At 45.9% G+C, this 18,017-nt stretch overlaps 2 protein-coding genes across 9 annotated transcripts in view; one reads left to right on the top strand and one right to left on the bottom strand.

The window, feature by feature from the left end:
• Chek2 (checkpoint kinase 2) overlaps positions 1-5,525 on the bottom strand; it is a 34,957-nt gene extending 29,432 nt beyond the window's left edge. For 3 of the 7 annotated variants that reach the window (XR_013106955.1, XR_013106953.1, XR_013106954.1), the window contains exons 1-3: positions 5,381-5,493; positions 4,907-5,016; positions 3,703-4,037 (exon numbers count right to left, since the gene is read on the bottom strand). Coding sequence is in view for 4 of the 7 variants with exons in the window: in XM_076922380.1 (XP_076778495.1) it covers positions 3,703-4,037; positions 4,907-4,950 (379 nt within the window). In the remaining 3 variants the exon portion in view is untranslated. Of the gene's footprint in view, positions 1-3,702; positions 4,038-4,886; positions 5,163-5,380 lie in introns of those variants that run through there. The other 4 variants (XM_076922380.1, XM_076922378.1, XM_076922377.1 and 1 more) reach the window with 4 other exon arrangements.
• A 121-nt stretch (positions 5,526-5,646) lies between these two features.
• Hscb (HscB mitochondrial iron-sulfur cluster cochaperone) lies at positions 5,647-15,720 on the top strand. 2 transcript variants are annotated; one of them, XM_076922382.1, is made up of 6 exons: positions 5,647-5,930; positions 8,491-8,587; positions 8,833-8,922; positions 9,920-10,064; positions 14,123-14,170; positions 15,587-15,720. In XM_076922382.1, the coding sequence occupies exons 1-6, from the start codon at positions 5,698-5,700 to the stop codon at positions 15,676-15,678; spliced, it is 705 nt and encodes a 234-aa protein (XP_076778497.1). In that variant the 5' UTR covers positions 5,647-5,697; the 3' UTR covers positions 15,679-15,720. The 2 variants fall into 2 exon arrangements, 1 of the variants encoding a protein (XP_076778497.1); XR_013106956.1 differs by lacking the exon at positions 15,587-15,720 and having other exon boundaries at positions 8,833-8,927; positions 14,123-14,169.
• Positions 15,721-18,017: the final 2,297 nt, after the last annotated feature.

The raw sequence follows: 18,017 nt of genomic DNA, 5'->3' as shown, positions 1-18,017 counted from the left end.
CATGTCTGCCAGGCATGGTGGTGTACACCTTGGCATGAAGGTACTAACAGAAAGACCAGAAGTTCAAGGTCATCCTTGGCTACATACAGTTTGAGGTCAGTACAGGCTCCATGAAACTCAAGAAAACAAAAAGAGATAAAGACAAGAGAATTGCTTTAAGAACAGAAATCAAAAAAAGAAGTGAAGAGGAAGAGAGAAGGTGAAGGAAAGAAAAAAAGGGACCTTTTCAATTCATTCTGGGGCCAGTTAAACCTGAGTAACAAAGACAACAGAAGAAAGCCACAAACCAGCATCCCTTATAAATGCAGATTCAAAAATGATCCAAAAGTGTAGCAAGGGGCAGCAGCGATGATGTCCAGTCTATACTTGTAACCCAACATTCAGGAGCCTCAGGCAGAGCCGTTCTGAGTCCAAGTTTAGAATAGTCTATTTAGTGAAGTCCAAGCTAGGCCAGGCTAAAAGCTAAGGCTCTGTCCCCTAAATAAACAGAGTCAGCTGTAGTGTTAAAATGTAGAGGCAGGAAGTTCAGGGATTCACAGACAGCTTCATCTACACAGCAAGTCAATGAGTATCATAAAACAAAATAAAACAAAAAAAAGAGATAAGACTTGTATATCTAAATGTTCAAGACACTGTACAAAGAAGCTAAAGATTGACTTTTGGGAAAACACCCCACATTCACAGATTGAAGACAGCATGGTTACTAACTGATCGTTCTTGCTGGGTACTGAAGGGAGTGGTTCTGATGCTTTGATGGGAAATCTGCTTGTGAACGCTGAAGGTCCTGTTCCCCGATTGGTTCTTAATCGATCAATATAGATGCTGACAGCCAATGGCTGGGCTGAAGAGGCAGAACTCCCTGGTACCCGCAGTTAGGCCAAGAGATGCAGGAGGAAGAGAGATGACCCACCAGCGAAGTGATATCTCAGGTAGAGTGGCTATTGGCCACTTCCCTGACTTGGCCTGGGGTAGCAGGTGCGAGATTAGAAACACAACTAAGCTGAGGGCAGATTTGCTGAGCAAGAAGGTAACCAGGCAACTAAGCTGAGGGCAGATTTGCTGAGCAAGAAGGTAACCAGGCAACTAAGCTGAGGGCAGATTTGCTGAGCAAGAAGGTAACCAGGCAACTAAGCTGAGGGCAGATTTGCTGAGCAAGAAGGTAACCAGGCAACTAAGCTGAGGGCAGATTTAGAGGTGTTTGGCCAGGAGTACCAAAGGGAAGGACATGCTAGCCACGTGTCAGGAGCAGCCTTGCTTATACACTGAAGGCCTAAAATCAGCCATAGGCCTAAGTAAGCCTGCTAACACAAAGTCTTAGACTCTGTAGAGAAACACTGAAACAGATAGCTATAAGATATTGTAAACAGGCAGCTTTGGTGGAAATTTACCAGCCTGGATAAGAACTAATAGTCATAGACCTTGTGGATAGGTGGCCTTGGTGGATAGTACCAACTTAGATAAGGGCAAGTGAATCATAGGCAGAGTCAAAGTGACCTGACCCCTGAACCTTCACCCAGCCGAAATCCTGTTCTGAAAGGTATCTGTACTCGCTGAACACCTATGCTCCTGTATCATCCCCTTCCCCACATCCTGACTTTATGTGTATATAACCCCTGTGTGAAAAAGTAAAAATTACAGTTTAATCAGCCTATAGACAAGCCGTGATTCTTTGCGTTTGCCTGTGTCCCCCATCCTCTCTTTCAGGTGATCTCCCCGGACCCTTGTTTATTGCCCTGCTGGACAGGGCAGCCATGGGAGGCTTAGAAGTGACCAGCCTCTGAACTAAAAAGCATATTAAAAATAAGCTAGTGTGTATATGTGTGTCTTTCATCCATGGATCCAAGGAAACCAAGGTGGTGACTGATAGCATGGTCCGCCCAGAGCTTAAAGCAGGGTAGTGGAAACTACAACAGGCTACACTACCACATCTATAACCTTTGCATTCAGGAGATAAGATAAGATCATGGTAAGCCAGCCTGGGAACATGGAAAAATAACAGTGATGGTTAACCTTGACTGTCAACCGGGCTGAATCTGAAAACAACTAAGAGACAGACCTCTGGGTGGATCTGTGAAGTATCAACTGGAGGGAAGAGACTTTACAACAGAGTGGGTGTCACCTCCTGCAAGCCAAGACAGAAAGGTTCAAGGGAAAAAAGTGTTGCTTGTTTGCTTGCCCTCACTTCTTGTTTTTTTGTTTTTAGTTTTTTTTGAGACAGGGTTTCTCTGTTTAGCCCTGGCTATCCTGGAACTCACTCTGAAGACCAGGCAGGCCTCAAACTCAGAAATCCACCTGCCTCTGCCTCCTAAGTGCTGGGATTAAAGGCGTGCGCCAGCATTGCCGGCTTGCCCTCACTTCTTGCTGGTAAGTGCATCTAAGCCATTATTTCTGCTACCGTCCTCTGCTTATTTCCAATGCAGAGTGAAGGTCAGCAGCTCCCTAGTGCACTGAGCAGCTACTAGGTTTTAAGTCTCTCCATCGAGAACTAATAAGATCCAGACCATATTGTATAAACCAATTTAATGGATCCTGTCCTCTAGTTTGGGGTGGTTTTTCTGTTTGTTTGTTTTGTTTTGTTTTGAGACAGAGTTTCCATCTGTAGTCCTGGCAATCCTGGAACTCCCAGGCTACCCTCAAACTCAGAGCTTACTTTCCCTGTTTCCTGGCACTACCACATCTGGGCTAATCCAGATCTTTTAAGGTAGGAAGATGTACCTTTAAATTGGACCGCGCCTTCTGCTGGCAGCCTATATAAAGACATAAAAGAAGGAAGCTTGCTCTCTCTTTGCCATCTTGATCTCGCTCTTACTGGCAAGTTCATTCCTTCACTGTCATTTAGAGCCTACTTCTACAAGATTCTAATGTACACTAAAGACCAGCTAAGACATCCTGCCTGCCTTGTGGACTTAAGAACTATTGAATTCTTAGACCTCCCATGGGAAGCCACTGTTGGATTAACTGGAACACCACATGTAAGCCACCCTAATTAGCCCCCATATATACACACATACACACGTACGTACGTACATACATACACACATACATACATATTCATTTTATCAGTTCTGTTCCTCTAGAGAACCCTGACTAATACAAGTATCTTTGAAAACTAGCTCAGGATGAGCTGAATGTTCACATTCAAATGAATAAATTTGACCCACGTATGGTTGGTATGTGTAATTCCAACTGAGACAAGATCAATGCAAGTTCAAGGCCCCAAGGAACAACATCGTGAGTTCCAAGCCTACCTGGGCTGCAGAATTCCTTGTCTCGAAAACAAACGAGTAAAGCCTGGTAATGTGTGCCTATAAACCCAGCACGTGGGAAGCAGAGGCAGGAAGATCAGGAGTCTACAGCCAGGCTGAGCTACATAGCGAATTCAAGGCTAACCCAGGCTACATGAAACCTTTTCTTCTGAGGAAAAAGAAAAGAAGAAGAAAAACTGGAGGCCAGCCTATGAAATTTAGCAAGATTCTATTTGAAAATAAAAATAAGGTAGCCAGGGCTAGGACCTTGGATGTAGCTCAGTGTAAGAGCTCTCTCCCATGCATAAGGCCCATCTGATCCTCGGTGTGAAGAGGGCCCCAGGAGACACACCCACCACAGCCGGTCACAGGGGCCCTGAGATTTCTGCTGCAACAACCTAACCACCTTCCCTGTTTCTCTGTTCAACACACTACATTATAAAACAAAGTTCCTTACCTAGATTGGAGAATCCATCCTGAAGAGCCCATAGCCGAGCCCAAGGGGCAGGACCAGGATCTTCAGGTTCTTGGTCCTCAGGAATAGAACAGAGTTCCTGAGTAGACACTGTCTCTAAGGAGCTCAATGTCCCAGAGCTGGAGTGTGAGGACTGACTGGAGGAAGGCACTGTGCTGGTAGAGGAACTGGATGCACCCTGATACTGTGAGAGGTCGTTCAACTGAGAAAGGGTGCCTTGGGACTGGCTGGAGCCACCTTGGGACTGTGAGCAGGAAGCACTGTCATGAGCCTTCGAGGAGGAGCTGCCATGGGGCTGATGACTCTTCATATCCGACCTCGAAAACAAGAGTCCAACAATAAGGATCAAGGCTTGAGATTCGAGGGTGAACAATGGGGCTGGAGAGATGGCTCTGCAGGAAAGAGAGCGCATACTATTCTTGCAGAAGCCAAGTTCAGTATGTTCTCTGCACCCAAGTGTGGCAGCTCAAGGTTGCCTGCAACTCCAACTCCAGTGGATCTGAAGTGGATGGTGCCCTCTGCAACCACCAGAGCTCATCACATGTGTACATTCCCACACAGATAACATAATTAAAAGTAAAGTAAATCTTTACCCAAAAATTAGGTATGTGGCTATAACTCAATGGTAGAGGGTTGATCACTTCTCCAACAGATGCAAAGTACTGGATCCCATCTCCAGTATGTCAAACATACAAAATGAAGACAGTTCCTGTTGGGCAGTGGTGGTGCACGCCTTTAATCCCAGCACTTGGGAGGCAGAGGCAGGCGGATTTCTCAGTTCCAGGCCAGCCTGGTCTACAGAGTGAGTTCCAGGGCAGGCAGGGCTACACAGAGAAACCCTGTCTCGAAAAACAAAAACAAAAACAAAAACAAAACAAAAAAAAAAGAAACAACAACAAAAAAAGGAGTACAGTTCCCAGCACCCACATCCAGAAGATCACAGACACCTGTAATTCCAGCTCTTGGGAGATACAATGCCCTCTATCGGCCCCCGTGCGAATTGCACAGACCTGGACACATGATCTTCTTAAAAAATAAAGAAGTTTAAAGGAACAGGCACATTATGACCACCTCAAAAAGAAAGGCAGTCCCATTCCTGAGTGGGAAAAAAAAAGTGATCACAGCAAAGTCCCAGGATTATGAATAGAATTCCAGAGGCCACTTACAAAGCATTACACCATCTTACTTCGTGTACAGAAGCTGAGAAAGGCTTGATTGTCTCCTATCCATTCCTTGCCATCCTACCCCGCACGTATGCTGAGTATGCTGACGTACCCTCTTCAGTTCCTGCAGAGCCTAACAGCGAAGATTAGGTTCTCAGTAGGTATTTGGGAAAAAGCAATCTAGGGGCTGGCATGAACATTTATAATGTTCGTTATGAAAACTACTTCGCTTTGGCACTGAACAACCCAGCGCTGTGCCTTCCTATGTGCCCAGACCTGTTTCAGCTCGCAAGTAACAAGGAAAGTGAACTTCCCCCCCCCCAAGGGCATAAAAAGGAAGAGTTGACAATGCACAGCGCCCCCTCGCTTGCACAAGTAAGCAGACAAAGCGGAAGCTGCAAAGGGCCCATTTGCACAAGAAGCCTGAGAACGGTATTCGAATCCTCAAACACTCAAAAAAAAAGAAAGAAAGAAAGAAATTCCCACTTATGACTCACCGCGTGAGACCACCAGAAGCCACAAACACTGCACAGCCGCAGCCAGTGGTGTGGCGCTAAACCTACGGATACAAACTCCACCCTCAGCCAATCAAAACGCCTTCCTCCCGCAAGACCAATAAGAAAGCACAAAGATGACTGCCGCGCTTAGCCGCAAGGCTTGCTGGGAGTTGTAGTTTAGCTTGCGGGACGGGACTCGGCGTCTTGGTTTCCCGCGGCTGGTCCCGCCTCCTCGGCTCTCTAACCAATCAGCAGCGGGACGCTCTTTCTTCCCTTTTCTCGGGTCTGGCGACCTAGGCCAGCAGGCGGCCGTCCGGATGTGGGGCTGCAGGGCCCCGGCCCTGCTGTGCGTGTGGGAGGTGCGGCTGGCAGGGTTCCTAGGAAGGAGACTGCTGAGCAGCAATGCCGCCGTGGGGAAGAGTATTGCGCCTCAGTGCTGGAACTGCGGCCGCGCGAGGGGATCCGGGTGTGGGGATGAGTTCTTCTGCGCACACTGCCGCGCGCTGCAGCCTCCTGACCCCACTCGGGACTACTTCAGCCTCATGAACTGGTACGGGAGGCACGTTGTGACGGGAGGGCGACTCGGGCTTCTTAACCCTAGCGATCAAGGCTTGGGGCGGCGTCTGTGGGCCTGCGATTTTCCAGCCAGTTGGGAGAACTGAGGCAGAACCACAGTTCAAGGCCAGCTTAGGCAATTTGCCGAGACTGATTCAAAACAACTAAAAAGATGGATAAGAATATAGGTCATAGGTATAATGTAGTACCTAGTGAGATTTTTAAGAGTTTTCCTGAGAGGGAGAGGAAATAATAAAGTTACAGATTGGAGGGTAAATAAGGGTGGAGGTGGAGGTTAAACAGGAATGAAGTTGCAGATGCCTGTGATCTTGAGTCCAAGACTAGCCTCTGCTACAAGGGCCTTGTTTTTAAACACCGACAACAAACAAATAGGGATGAGTTTACAGTATAGGGAGGTTTGAGGGGTGGGACTTCTGGAAAAGGGAAGTCCATTGGCTAAACTCAAAGGAGCAGAAAGTGGGAGGGTTTAAAAAAAAAAAAACATAGCCTCACCTTGTGGTCCTTCCTGTCCTGGAACTCAGACATCCACCCCCCTCTGCCTCCCCAGCGCTGACATTAAAAGCATGCTAGACTAAGGTAGGAAGATTCCCCAGTTGAAAGCCAACCACAAAAATAGGGAATATCTCATCTCAGATTATTTATTTAACTGAGAAAATTCGAACAAAACAAGCCAGGTGTTGGTGTTATACCTGTGAGTCCAGCACTCAGAGAGGACAGTTGCGCAATATATGGCAAGTTCGATGAAACTCTGGGCTTCGTGAGACTAAGTCTCAAAAACCAAAAGCAATTAAGAACAAAATAAACCAAGTGTAGCCTATGTCTGGAATCCTAGTATTCAGGAGGCCGAAGGAGAAGGGTCACAAGTGGGAGCCCAACATAGGCTAAGCAGTGAGACCTTGTCTCAGGAAAAATGAAAATTTAATTCAGGCTGAAGATTTTAAGGAAGAGAGATCAAGAAGTGTTTGGTGTGCCAGCCTGGTCTACAGAGTGAGTTCCAGGACAGCCAGGACTACACAGAGAAACCCTGTCTCGAAAAACCAAAAAAAAAAAAAAAAAGAAGTGTTTGGCGTGGTTTTGGTTTTTTTTTTTAAGATTATTTTATGTATATGAGTACAGTACACTGTAGGTGTCTTCTGACACACCAGAGAGGGCATTGGATACCATTACAGATGGTTGTGTACCACCACGTGGTTGCTGAGAATTGAACTCTAGGTCTCTAGGTTTGAGCAGTCAGTGCTCTTAACCACTGAGCCATCTCTCCAGCCCCTCCCCCTGCCTTCCCTCCCTCCCTCCCCCCCCAGAAATTGGAGAGGTACAGAAGTGTGGGCAGAGTTGAACTAAAGATTAAAGTAAAATGGGAGGGCCTGCTGTGGTTGTGCACACCTTCCATCCCAACCTCCAGCCAAAAGCAAGAAGATACAGAGTCCAGTTTGCACCCCATAGCTGCACAGTAGCAGACTACACAGACTCAGTCTGAATCGCTCACTCCATGAGAAGAAAGGAGTGCTGAATCCTCACTTTATCATGCTGAAACAATGGTCCTTGCATTAGCAAAGGGCTTAAAAAAGACCTGCTGGGCAGGGCAGTGGTTGCCCACGCCTTTAATCCCAGCACTTGGGAGGCAGTGGCAGGCGGATTTCTGAGTTCAGGGCCAGCCTGGTCTACAGAGAGAGTTCCAGGACACACAGAGAAACCCTGTCCAAACCAAAAAAAAAAAAAAGACATGCTTCTAGGTATTAATGGGCCCGTAATAGTCCCTACCTATATAATTCCAGCTACTCAGGAAGCTAAAGAAGGAGGATCAAAATTTTCAGCCATAGATGATTGAGGAATACCCTGTATCTTTTTTTTTTTTAAAGCTGGTAAACTTGGCTACATACCAAGTTTGGTGCCAGCTTGGGACCTATAAGATATCTCTCTCTCTCTCTCTCTCTCTCTCTCTCTCTCTCTCTCTCTCCCTCCCTCCCTCCCTCCCTCCCAAACACACACACATTTTGTAACCCCAAGGCTCTAGACCCAATGACAGACCTGTAATCCAAGGTATAAGGAAAGCTAAAATGGATTTATTGCAAATCCAGGCATGCCTGGGCTGTACATAAAGTGGCTTCAAAGTCAACCTGGGAAAGAAAGTCTGTCTCAAAAAAATAAAAAGAGGTCTGGTAATGGGAAGGAGGGAAGGGAGTGACTTGGTTCTAAAATCTTTGCCCAACTTGCCAGAGACCCTCAGTCACCGAGAGCTTACAATGCATTACACTAATCTCCCTTAATGTGTCAAGCTATCAACCATCCAGTTAGTTCAGTGTCTCTCCATTCATGTGCCTTTCTGATCTTTGCTCATCCAGGTCTCCTCTCTAATGTCATACATATACTGCCTCTTCTGAACCTGTTCTGTTTTCCTTCGTTAACAGCTACCACACCTTAAAAATAACCTTTGTTTACATATTTATTACATCCTCCCCAAGAGCAGAACCAGACCCTAGTAAATAGCTATAACTACTGTTTTGTTGCATGAATAACATCTGGGGTCCTTCCAGCAACCGATCCTTCAGGGTTGACGTCACGAAACTTCAGCATAGGTACCAGCAACTGCAGCGTCTTGTCCACCCAGATTTCTTCAGCCAGAAGTCTCAGGTATTTACTGAACACCTCCCCATACCCCCCAATATTCCCCTTGTATGTGTACAACTGGGTGGGTGGCTCTGCTGCTCTGGGAAAGAGTTGGGCTACTAGCTCCACCCTGTGGCAGCCTGCCTCTAGACAGCCAGGCCCCAGAGATGTCATTTCCTCCCAGCTTTTATCTGGCTTCCCAGATAACGGAACACACGCCAGCTTGACTGGCTCTGTGATGATAAAACTGTTTTTACTTCTATGAACAGACCGAAAAACACTTCTCGGAGAAGCATTCCACCATGGTGAATGATGCCTATAAGACTCTTCAGGCTCCCCTGGCCAGAGGACTTTATCTTGTAAGGTGATTTCCCAACCCATCTGTCTGGGACTCCTCTGTATGAAACCTGGCATGGTCTAGGAAGCTAATGATATTTATCTCAAAAGAAAAAAAAAATACAGGAGACGAAAGAAAGAAAAAGGTTTTATACAAGTATAATTTTCTTAGTGTTCTTTGTAAATCCATCTTGCTTGTTTGTATTTCCTTTGAAAGAAAACCTCACTGTTGTAGCCCAGGCTGGCTCCAGATTACTAATTCTCTGCTTCATCGTGCCACATCCAGCTCCTTCTTTGTTCTTTTTCCTTCAGTACTAGGTATTGAACCCTAGTGCCTCATACTAAGGAAGCATTCTGAACTGAGCTATGGCCACGGCTTGACCATTACTGGGTTTTCTTTCGTTTGCTTGCTTCCGTATGTTTATTTGTTTGCTTTGATGGTACTAGGTTCTGAATCCACTCAACTGTGTCCCCAGCTCCCTTTTTACTTTTTGAACCGGTATCTTTCAACTGCCCAGGCAGGACTTGGAATGTGATCTTCCTGCCTGCCTGGGCTTCCTGAGTGACTTAGGATGCAGCCGCACCACCAGACCTGGATCCTTTTACAAATCTTAATGCCCTCCCACCCCCTGATTGTGGTGCTTTAACTATTTTCAATAAATTTGATGGTAAGAGTCTTTTTTTGCAAGAACATCTAGATGATTTTAGAACTGAAGAGAATGTTTATGAGCATTCATTTAACATCTGAGGAGAGGTGTGACTATCCAAGGCCCAGCCGCAGGCAGCAGAGTGAGGTCCTATACCAGCACTCACTGTTACTAGGACAGCTCAAGTTTCCCAGGCTCGACATGTGACTCTGTGGCACACTGCTTATTTAGTATGTACTAGGCTCTGGGCTCTATCTCACCTGATACTCAACGTTTCCCCCATGAGTGCCAATGTACTCTGAAGGAGTGAACAGAATTTACATAACGCTGAGTGTTTCCTAACCAAACTCCTTTTCCTTGTTCTCCCCAATAGCTTAAGCTCCAAGGAATAGAAATTACTGAAGGGACAGATGATAGAGCAGACAGTCAGTTCCTTGTGGAAATCATGGAAATCAATGAAAGACTCGCAGATGCCCAAAGTGAGGCTGCCATGGAAGAGATTGAAGCCACTGTCAGAGGTAACGGATAAAATGCTAACAGATATGCTTTATTTCCCCAAGGAGGACATTGCCACATTAGAGGGGAAATGAGAAGGAAAACACTTGTTGGGGGGCTGGAGAGATGGCTCAGAGGTTAAGAAGAGCATTGGCTGCTCTTCCAGAGGTCCTGAGTTCAATTCCCAGCAATCACATGGTGGCTCACAACCATCTGTAAAGAGATCCAATGCCCTCTTCTGGTGTGTCTGAAGACAGCAACCATATACATGCATACATAAAATATAATAACTAAGTCTTTAAGAAAAAGAAAGAAAGAAAGAAAAACACTTGTTGGCCCTCATTGTCATTCAAGAACTGACTTTGGAAGATGGACTTAACCAAGAGTGTAGTCATACTTCGAGTATTGCAGTGATTGTTTCTGTCTGGAGTATTATTTAGATACTGTCCTTATCTCTAAGGAGGAAAATGAGCCTGCCAGTTGGTAGAATTGCCCCCCAGATCACACAGCTCTGCAGCAGAGCAAGCACTGAAACCCTGACCTTCTGACCCGACTTCCATTTCATTCCACAGGGTATCAGTCAAGGGTCTCTAGAAAACCCACAGAAGATTAGTCTAATTATTTCACAGAACTGGCCCAAACATGTATGGAGGCTGACACACAGAGACGCTACAGGGCAAGGCCTAGGGTCATAAGCTGTCTGTGTACATGTGTGCTTGATGCACAGCCAGGAAGAACTGAGTACAATTCCCACATGCTGTCTCTGACGTCCACACAGGTGCTGTGGGACGCACAACACACACCCACATGTACTCTCTCACTCTGAGTAATTAGTCATTTAAAAAAAAAAAGGTGGGTGGTGCCTGAGGAAACACACAAATGACTTCTGCCCTTGACAACACTTGCAGACAGACATACACACACAGACACATATGCACCTGCACACACACATACATACACACACAGGCACATGTGTACCTGCACACACACATACATACACACACAGGCACATGTGCACCTGCGCACACACATACATACATAAATACACAGGCACATGTGTACCTGCGCACACACACATACATACACATAGGCACATGTGCACCTGCACACAGGCACATGTGCACACACACATACATACATACACACACAGGCACATGTGCACCTGCACACATACATACATACATACATACATACACACACAGGCACATGTGCACCTGCACATACATACATACAGGCACATGTGTACCTGCGCGCACACACACACACACACTGAGGCACATGTGCACCTGCACACACACACACTGAGGCACATGTGCACCTGCACACACACACACATACATACATACATACATACACACACACACAGGCACATGTGCACCTGCACACACACATACACACATAGGCACATGTGCACCTGCACACACACACACACTGAGGCACATGTGCACCTGCACGCACACACACACTGAGGCACATGTGCACCTGCACACACACACACAGGCACATGTGCACCTGCACACACACACACATACACACACAGGCACATGTGTACCTGCACACACACACACATACATACACACAGGCACATGTGCACCTGCGCACACACACGCTTATAGAGCAGAACATCAGGCCAGAACTCAGGTTGGATTGTTACGTTTTGTTTTTCTGAGATGGGGTTTCTCCTTGTAGCCCTGGCTGTCCTGGAACTTGCTCTGTAGGCTTGGCTGGCTTCAAACTCAAAGGTCTGCCTGCCTCTGCCTCCCAGGTGTTGGGATTAAAGGTGTGCGCCATCCCCGCCCAGCCAGGTTGGATTTTTTTATGTCACAGTCTTGAATATTTTTCCTGTGTTAGGGATCTAAACCAAGGACTTAGTTGGTTAGATGCCCAACCACTGAGCATACCCATCCTCTATTTTACTGGGTTGTTTATGTATGTCCTGGATAGTCTTGCGTATCCTAGGTTGTCCTTAAACTCACTACTGGAACTAAGCATGACTTTAAACTGACTCTCCCGCCTCCCTCAGTGCTGCAGTTCCGGGCGTAGCGCTCAGTTCTGTGGTCTTCAAGCAGAAGTCCTTTCCTTCCATCCCCGTTTTTTTGCACATAACGCCCTAACTTAATTGAATGAGACCCTCGAGTCACAGTGCTGAGTCACAGTGCTGAGGGTGATCATAGTCATGGTTTCTACTGCTGTGATAAAACACCATGATCAAAAGCAACTTGGAGACGACAGTTTATTGAAATAAATATTTATGCTTTTAGGTTTCCCAGTAACAGTCCATCACAAGGGATGCCAGGGCAGGAGCCATGTGGGAATGCTGCTTACTGGCTTGCTCAGCTTGGAGATCTCTCCCTAGACCACCTGCATAGGGGTACCACCCACAATGGGCCATGCCGTCCCCCATCAATCACTAATTAAAAAAATACTGTGGGGCCGGGCAGTGGTGGCACACGACTTTAATCCCAGCACGTGGGAGGCAGAGGCAGGTAGATTTCTAAGTTTGAGGCCAGCCTGGTCTACAGAGTGAGTTCCAGGACAGCCAGAGATACACAGAGAAACCCTGTCTCAAAAAAGCAAAACAAAAAAAAAAAAAAAGAAGAAGAAGAAGAAAAGAAAAGAAAAGACTGTGGGGCTGGAGAGATGGCTCAACACTTAAGAGCACTGGCTGCTCTTCCAGAGCACTTAGGTTCAACTCCCAGCACCCACGTGGCAGCTCACAACTGTCTGTAACTCTAGCTCCAGGGATCTGACACCCTCACACAGACATACATACATGCAGATAAGACACCAATACACATAAAAATAAATCATTCTTAAAAAGAAAATGCCCACCAGGAGGTGGTGGCGCACACCTTTAATCCCAGCACTTGGGAGGCAGAGGCAGGTGGATTTCTGAGTTTGAGGACAGCCTGGTCTACAGAGTGAGTTCCAGGACAGCCAGGGATATACAGAGAAACCTTGTCTTGGAAAAAGAAAGAGAAGGGAGGGAGGGAGGGAGGGAGGGAGGGAGGGAGGGAGGGAGGAAGGAAGGAAGGAAAAGAAAGTGCCCTCAGGCCTGCCTATAGCCCAATGAAGAGGTCCTCTTCTCAGAAGGGTGATTTTTACCCTGACTATAAATGTTAGGAGAGAAAAATAAGCAGTGATACTTACATCTTTGTAACTATCATTTTTGCGTATTTGTAAAACCCTCATTTTATAATGAGCAACCATAAGGAAGTGACGTTGCCGTACCTGTATTGCTCTTGGCGCTTTCTCTCCTACGATATGATGTAATGGAAATGTTTTCATTTTCCTGATTGGCTATATAAGTTACAAGTGGTCTCCTAAACACTTGGTAATGAATGGTAATAAAAGCCATGATTGTAGAGTGTTAACATATGGAAGACTGATGGGTAGAGAAAGGCAAAGCTCACCCTTGATGCCCGTGTTGATTCCCTTCCCCTTGAAATAAGAAAGTACTGGAAATGAAAAGCTTTCTCTTGATTCAACAGTTTTAGGGGTTCTGTCCATGGTTGTCCCAGTGGCTCCTAGGGATGTGGGAGGAGAGACAACAGAGCCTACATCCCAGGTTTCCTCTCCAGGACCTGCCTCTAATGTCCTAAGCTCCTCCCACTAGGCTCCACCTCAACTTCTGCAACACAGGTCACCAGCCAAGCTTTCAACATCAGGATCTTTCTTTAAGGGAGGTTTATCCCTCTCCCTGCAGACCTTACATGGGTGAAAATGTACACAAGGCCTGTCAATGCTGCATTTAACAATAGCTGCCAGACAGGCATGATGGCACCTGCCTGTAATACCACCAGTCGAGAGAGGCAGGAAAATAGTGAATTTAAGACCAGCCTGGCCAACACAGTGAAGCCCTGTGTCAAAGGATGCAAAAGCTTCCTTGTAGAGACTACAGTCTGCCAGTCCTCAGCGCTGCAGACAGGCAAACGTTGTACAACCTTGAACCCAAGTCCTTCCTATGTGTAGAGCAGCAGGGTCACAAAGTGCTATTTTCATACAAGTCTATTTATTACCATTGTAGGTTTTGTAAGTTTATTTAGATAGAAAAATTAAAATAATTATTTTCCTCTTTTAGCAAAACAGAAAGAATTTACCGACAATGTAACCAGAGCTTTTGAACAAGGTATTTTCATCTCTTTTTAAAATTACATTTATTTAGTGTGTATGTGTGTGGGTGTGTGGGCATCATGAGGAGTTCAGAGAACAGCTTTCAACAGTCTGCTTTCTTTTTCCACCATGAGGTCCTCCCGGGTTGTCAGACTCTGCAGCAAGTGCGTGCCTTACCCACTGGGCCTTTTAAACTTGACTTGCTAATTTTATTTTTTTTTCTCCCTTAATTGTTTTTATTTATGTATATAAGTGTTTTGCCTACATGTGTGTATGTGTACTGCATGTGTGCCTGGTGCCCTGGATTGCCTGGAACTGGAGTTCCAAGTTTTCAGCCATCACCAAGGCTTTTTCTCAGGGGTAGAGAGTTCATAGAAACACCTACCATTCAGTTAATGTTAAATAACTTCACATTTCTTTTTTGTTGTTGTTTGGGGGGGGGTTAATTTTTTTTAATTTATTCTATTTATTTATTTATTTATTTTTGGTTTTTCAAGACAGGGTTTCTCTGTGTAGCCCTGGCTGTCCTGAAACTCACTCTGTAGACCAGGCTGGCCTACAATTCAGAAATCCACCTGCCTCTGCCTCCCAAGTGCTGGGATTAAAGGTGTGCACCACCACCGCCCGGCTTATTGTTTGTTTTTTGAGACAGTGTTTCTGTCTATAGCCCTGGCTGACTTTATGTATACTGGGCTGCCTGCCTCTGTTTCCTGAGTGCTGGGATCAAAGATGTGAGCCACCACACTTGCCTCGATGGGGCCTTAACAGTGGTCTGGTATAGGAGACCAGCTAAAGTTTGCTTCTGTATAACTTAAATCCTCTAAGCAAACTTATTGGTAGGTTCTCTAAATTTTCTATATACTAGTTTATCTTTTTGGTTTGGGTTGGTTTGGTTCGGTTTGGTTTTTTAAAAGACAGGGTTTCACTCTGTAGCTCTGGCTGTCCTGGAACTTACTGTAGACCCAACAGGCCTTGAACTCAGAGCCCCCCCCACCTCTGGTTCTCATGTGTGCTTTACTGTATAGCAAGCACCCTCATGCTGGAGTAGTAAGCACATTACACCCAGCCGTCTCCCAGCCCTCTTATTTATTGATCATTTTTAATATTTAATATCCTCAGGGTTGTCTACAAAAGACCTTCGGTTTTGCTTTAACACTGTGTTATGTTTGTCCAGGTTGGAGTTTCTCAACCTGATTGATATTAATGAAATAATGTTTTTTTCTGGGGGAAGCTAAGATCTTTCACAGTGTCCCTGCCATTCACCCGGCAGGTCTCCCTTCCCTGGTTATGGCAGCCAAGAATATATCTAGACTTTAGCAAGTGTTGCTGTAGGGCATACTCACCTCCAAGTGAAGCCACCAGCCTTTGGGCCTTTGGATCTGGCTGCCTCAGACGCCAGTTTTCTGATCTCATTATCTCTTATGTATTTCAGGTGACTTTGAAAAAGCCAAGGAACTCCTAACCAAGATGAGATACTTTTCAAACATAGAAGAAAAGATCAAGTTAAGCAAGACTCCTCTCTAGTTGCTAACTTAAAGTTTTAAAAATTAAACTTTGTATTTCTTTTCTGGCTTCTGCTAATTGGAAACAGATAATGGGGGCTGTGGCATTGCTCAGGGTTACTGCACTTGCCTAGCATATGGAAACCTGTGGATTTGAACCCCGTTACCACAGAAAGTGAGGAGAAAGAGGCAAAGAGAAAAGAGAGATTTTTACCATTGGTATGATTTCAATTCAGTTGATGGCTCAGATAATAATGGCTGGCAAAGTAGTACCTGTCAGAACTTGTGTACTCAGTTATTCATCGGATAAGTGATACAGTAGGCACCTAGCCTAGGCTAGTGGGTGAGAGGGTGGAGTGGAGGCCCACCTAATCTGCTGTACCACCTGTCCTCTGAGCAGTCACCATCTTCAAGAGGTCATCTGTGCCTGCTTGCAAAAGGTCACCATAGCTCAGACTATTAACTGTTGGCATTCCTCAGTATCCAGCTGTTCCTCCCAGCCAGCGGCGTGCAGTTCTTCACTAACTGCAAGTGACCTCCGGGTCTCTGGAGGGGCTACAGAGTGTAGGTGGGGAGAGCTGAAGGAAAGGAAGAGGGGTCCGTCTACACAGCGGTACAGGTTGGTCCAGTGCTGCTTATATTCAGATGCTAAATTCTGTACCCCAAGATCTGGTTGCTCCAAGACAAGCAGATCCTCATGTATACCAGCTCTTGTTGTGTAAACCTTGCCCCGCCAAGTTATCCACAATTGGTTAATAAAGATGCCTACAGCCTGTAGCTAGGCAGAAGGGAGATAGGCGGGGCCTCAGGCCTGAGGCTTGCAGGTTTGGTGGATTGTGAACACATGGCCATGAGAACAGTCCAGGTGTAACACAGCAAATGACATCGGGAATAGACAAACAGAGGCTTGATATCTGTCCAGCTCTGATGCATTAAAAGACTTGTGTGTCTTTTATTTGGGAAGTGTATGGTCTAAGTAGGGTAAAATCCCCCAAAAATAATACAACACACAGCCGTGAGGGAGCCATCGTCCATTCTGAGTGCTGGCCTTCCTGTGTCCTGCTTTAGGGTCACCTGTGATCTGTAAGTAACTAATAAACTCATTGGTTCCCCAAGATGAACTCTGGCTTGGTTTAGCAGGCTCCAGCAGCTCTTTAACTGCAGGACTCGGCCATCATAGCACGAGCAGGTGGCTGGAGAGGATGAAACAAAAAGTAGGCCAGGACTGGCAGTAGGGTCTCCTCTGCCCAACAGCCACAGCTTCTTTCTGGTGACCTGGCCTTCAGGAAGATGTGTAACCCACTTTGTTTCTACAGCCTTGGGAATTCTGTTTGGGAATAAGCCAAGCCACCCAGGAGTCTCCCTCTAGATAATGTTACCATTAAAAAAAAAAAAAAAAAAAAAAATCGGAGATATAAAAGCCAAAAAACAAGAATGAATCTTATAACAGCAGTCATGTTTTATGCTGCCTGGTCCTCACCTCAGAAACATAACTCACTTCAAAAGGGGTTAGAGAGAGTTTATTCTGGAGCCAAATATGAGTGAGCACGGCCTAGGAGCACAGATCCAGATTCCATGTTCCAATGTGGTAGCGGCTCCATGAAGTTTTTATAGTAAAGGAACAAAGTCATAAATCAAAGCTCCTTCCACGCTGGTCTCAGAAATATTAATAATGAGTTACAGCAAAGCAGAGAAAGGCCTCAGGTGCTGTCTGGTGGCCCTCTTAGCCCTTTGGATGGTTGAAACCACCGTTTTGTTAATACATTCCAAAAGGTTTTCCTGTGCTAATCACATTAAGTCTAACACTGGTGCGTGAGGAATGACTGTTGGGGAACTAACGAAAGTCCAGGCTCTGGACGTGTGCCCTTCCAAGATCGTAGAAGCTCTAACCAGTTAACTCCTTGAGAAAGTCGGGTTTGCTTCTTGCTGGGAACTTATGTTTCACACCGACCAGACAGCTGACTCTTGTCAATGTGTATGCTCAGAGCAACCCCACTGCTTCCTGGATCTGTGGGAACTTAGTCTAAGCTCTTGATTTACTTCCAGGCATGGAGGGGGCAAGGGTGGGTTTTCTGTCTCTGGTACAGAAAAGACTACAATTTCTTTCTTTCTTTTTTCTTTTTTTTTTTTTTTGGTTTTTCCAGACAGGGTTTCTCTGTGTAGTCCTGGCTGTCCTGGAACTCACTCTGTAGACCAGGCTGGCCTTGAACTCAGAGATCCACCTGCCTCTGCCTCCCAAGTGCTGGGATTAAAGGCGTGCACCACCACTGCCCTGCCCTAAGGAAACTTTTAAAGCCTAAATCCTCCCATGCCTAATTCCAGGAACTTCTGAGTTGTTAGTGTCTGCCCTCCCCCTCTTTG

The sequence above is a fragment of the Arvicanthis niloticus genome, chromosome 24 (genome assembly GCF_011762505.2).
Source record: "Arvicanthis niloticus isolate mArvNil1 chromosome 24, mArvNil1.pat.X, whole genome shotgun sequence".
In the NCBI taxonomy this organism is placed as follows: domain Eukaryota; kingdom Metazoa; phylum Chordata; class Mammalia; order Rodentia; family Muridae; genus Arvicanthis; species Arvicanthis niloticus.
Note: the sequence above shows the minus strand (reverse complement) of the source record. Positions and strands in the feature narration are given on the sequence as shown.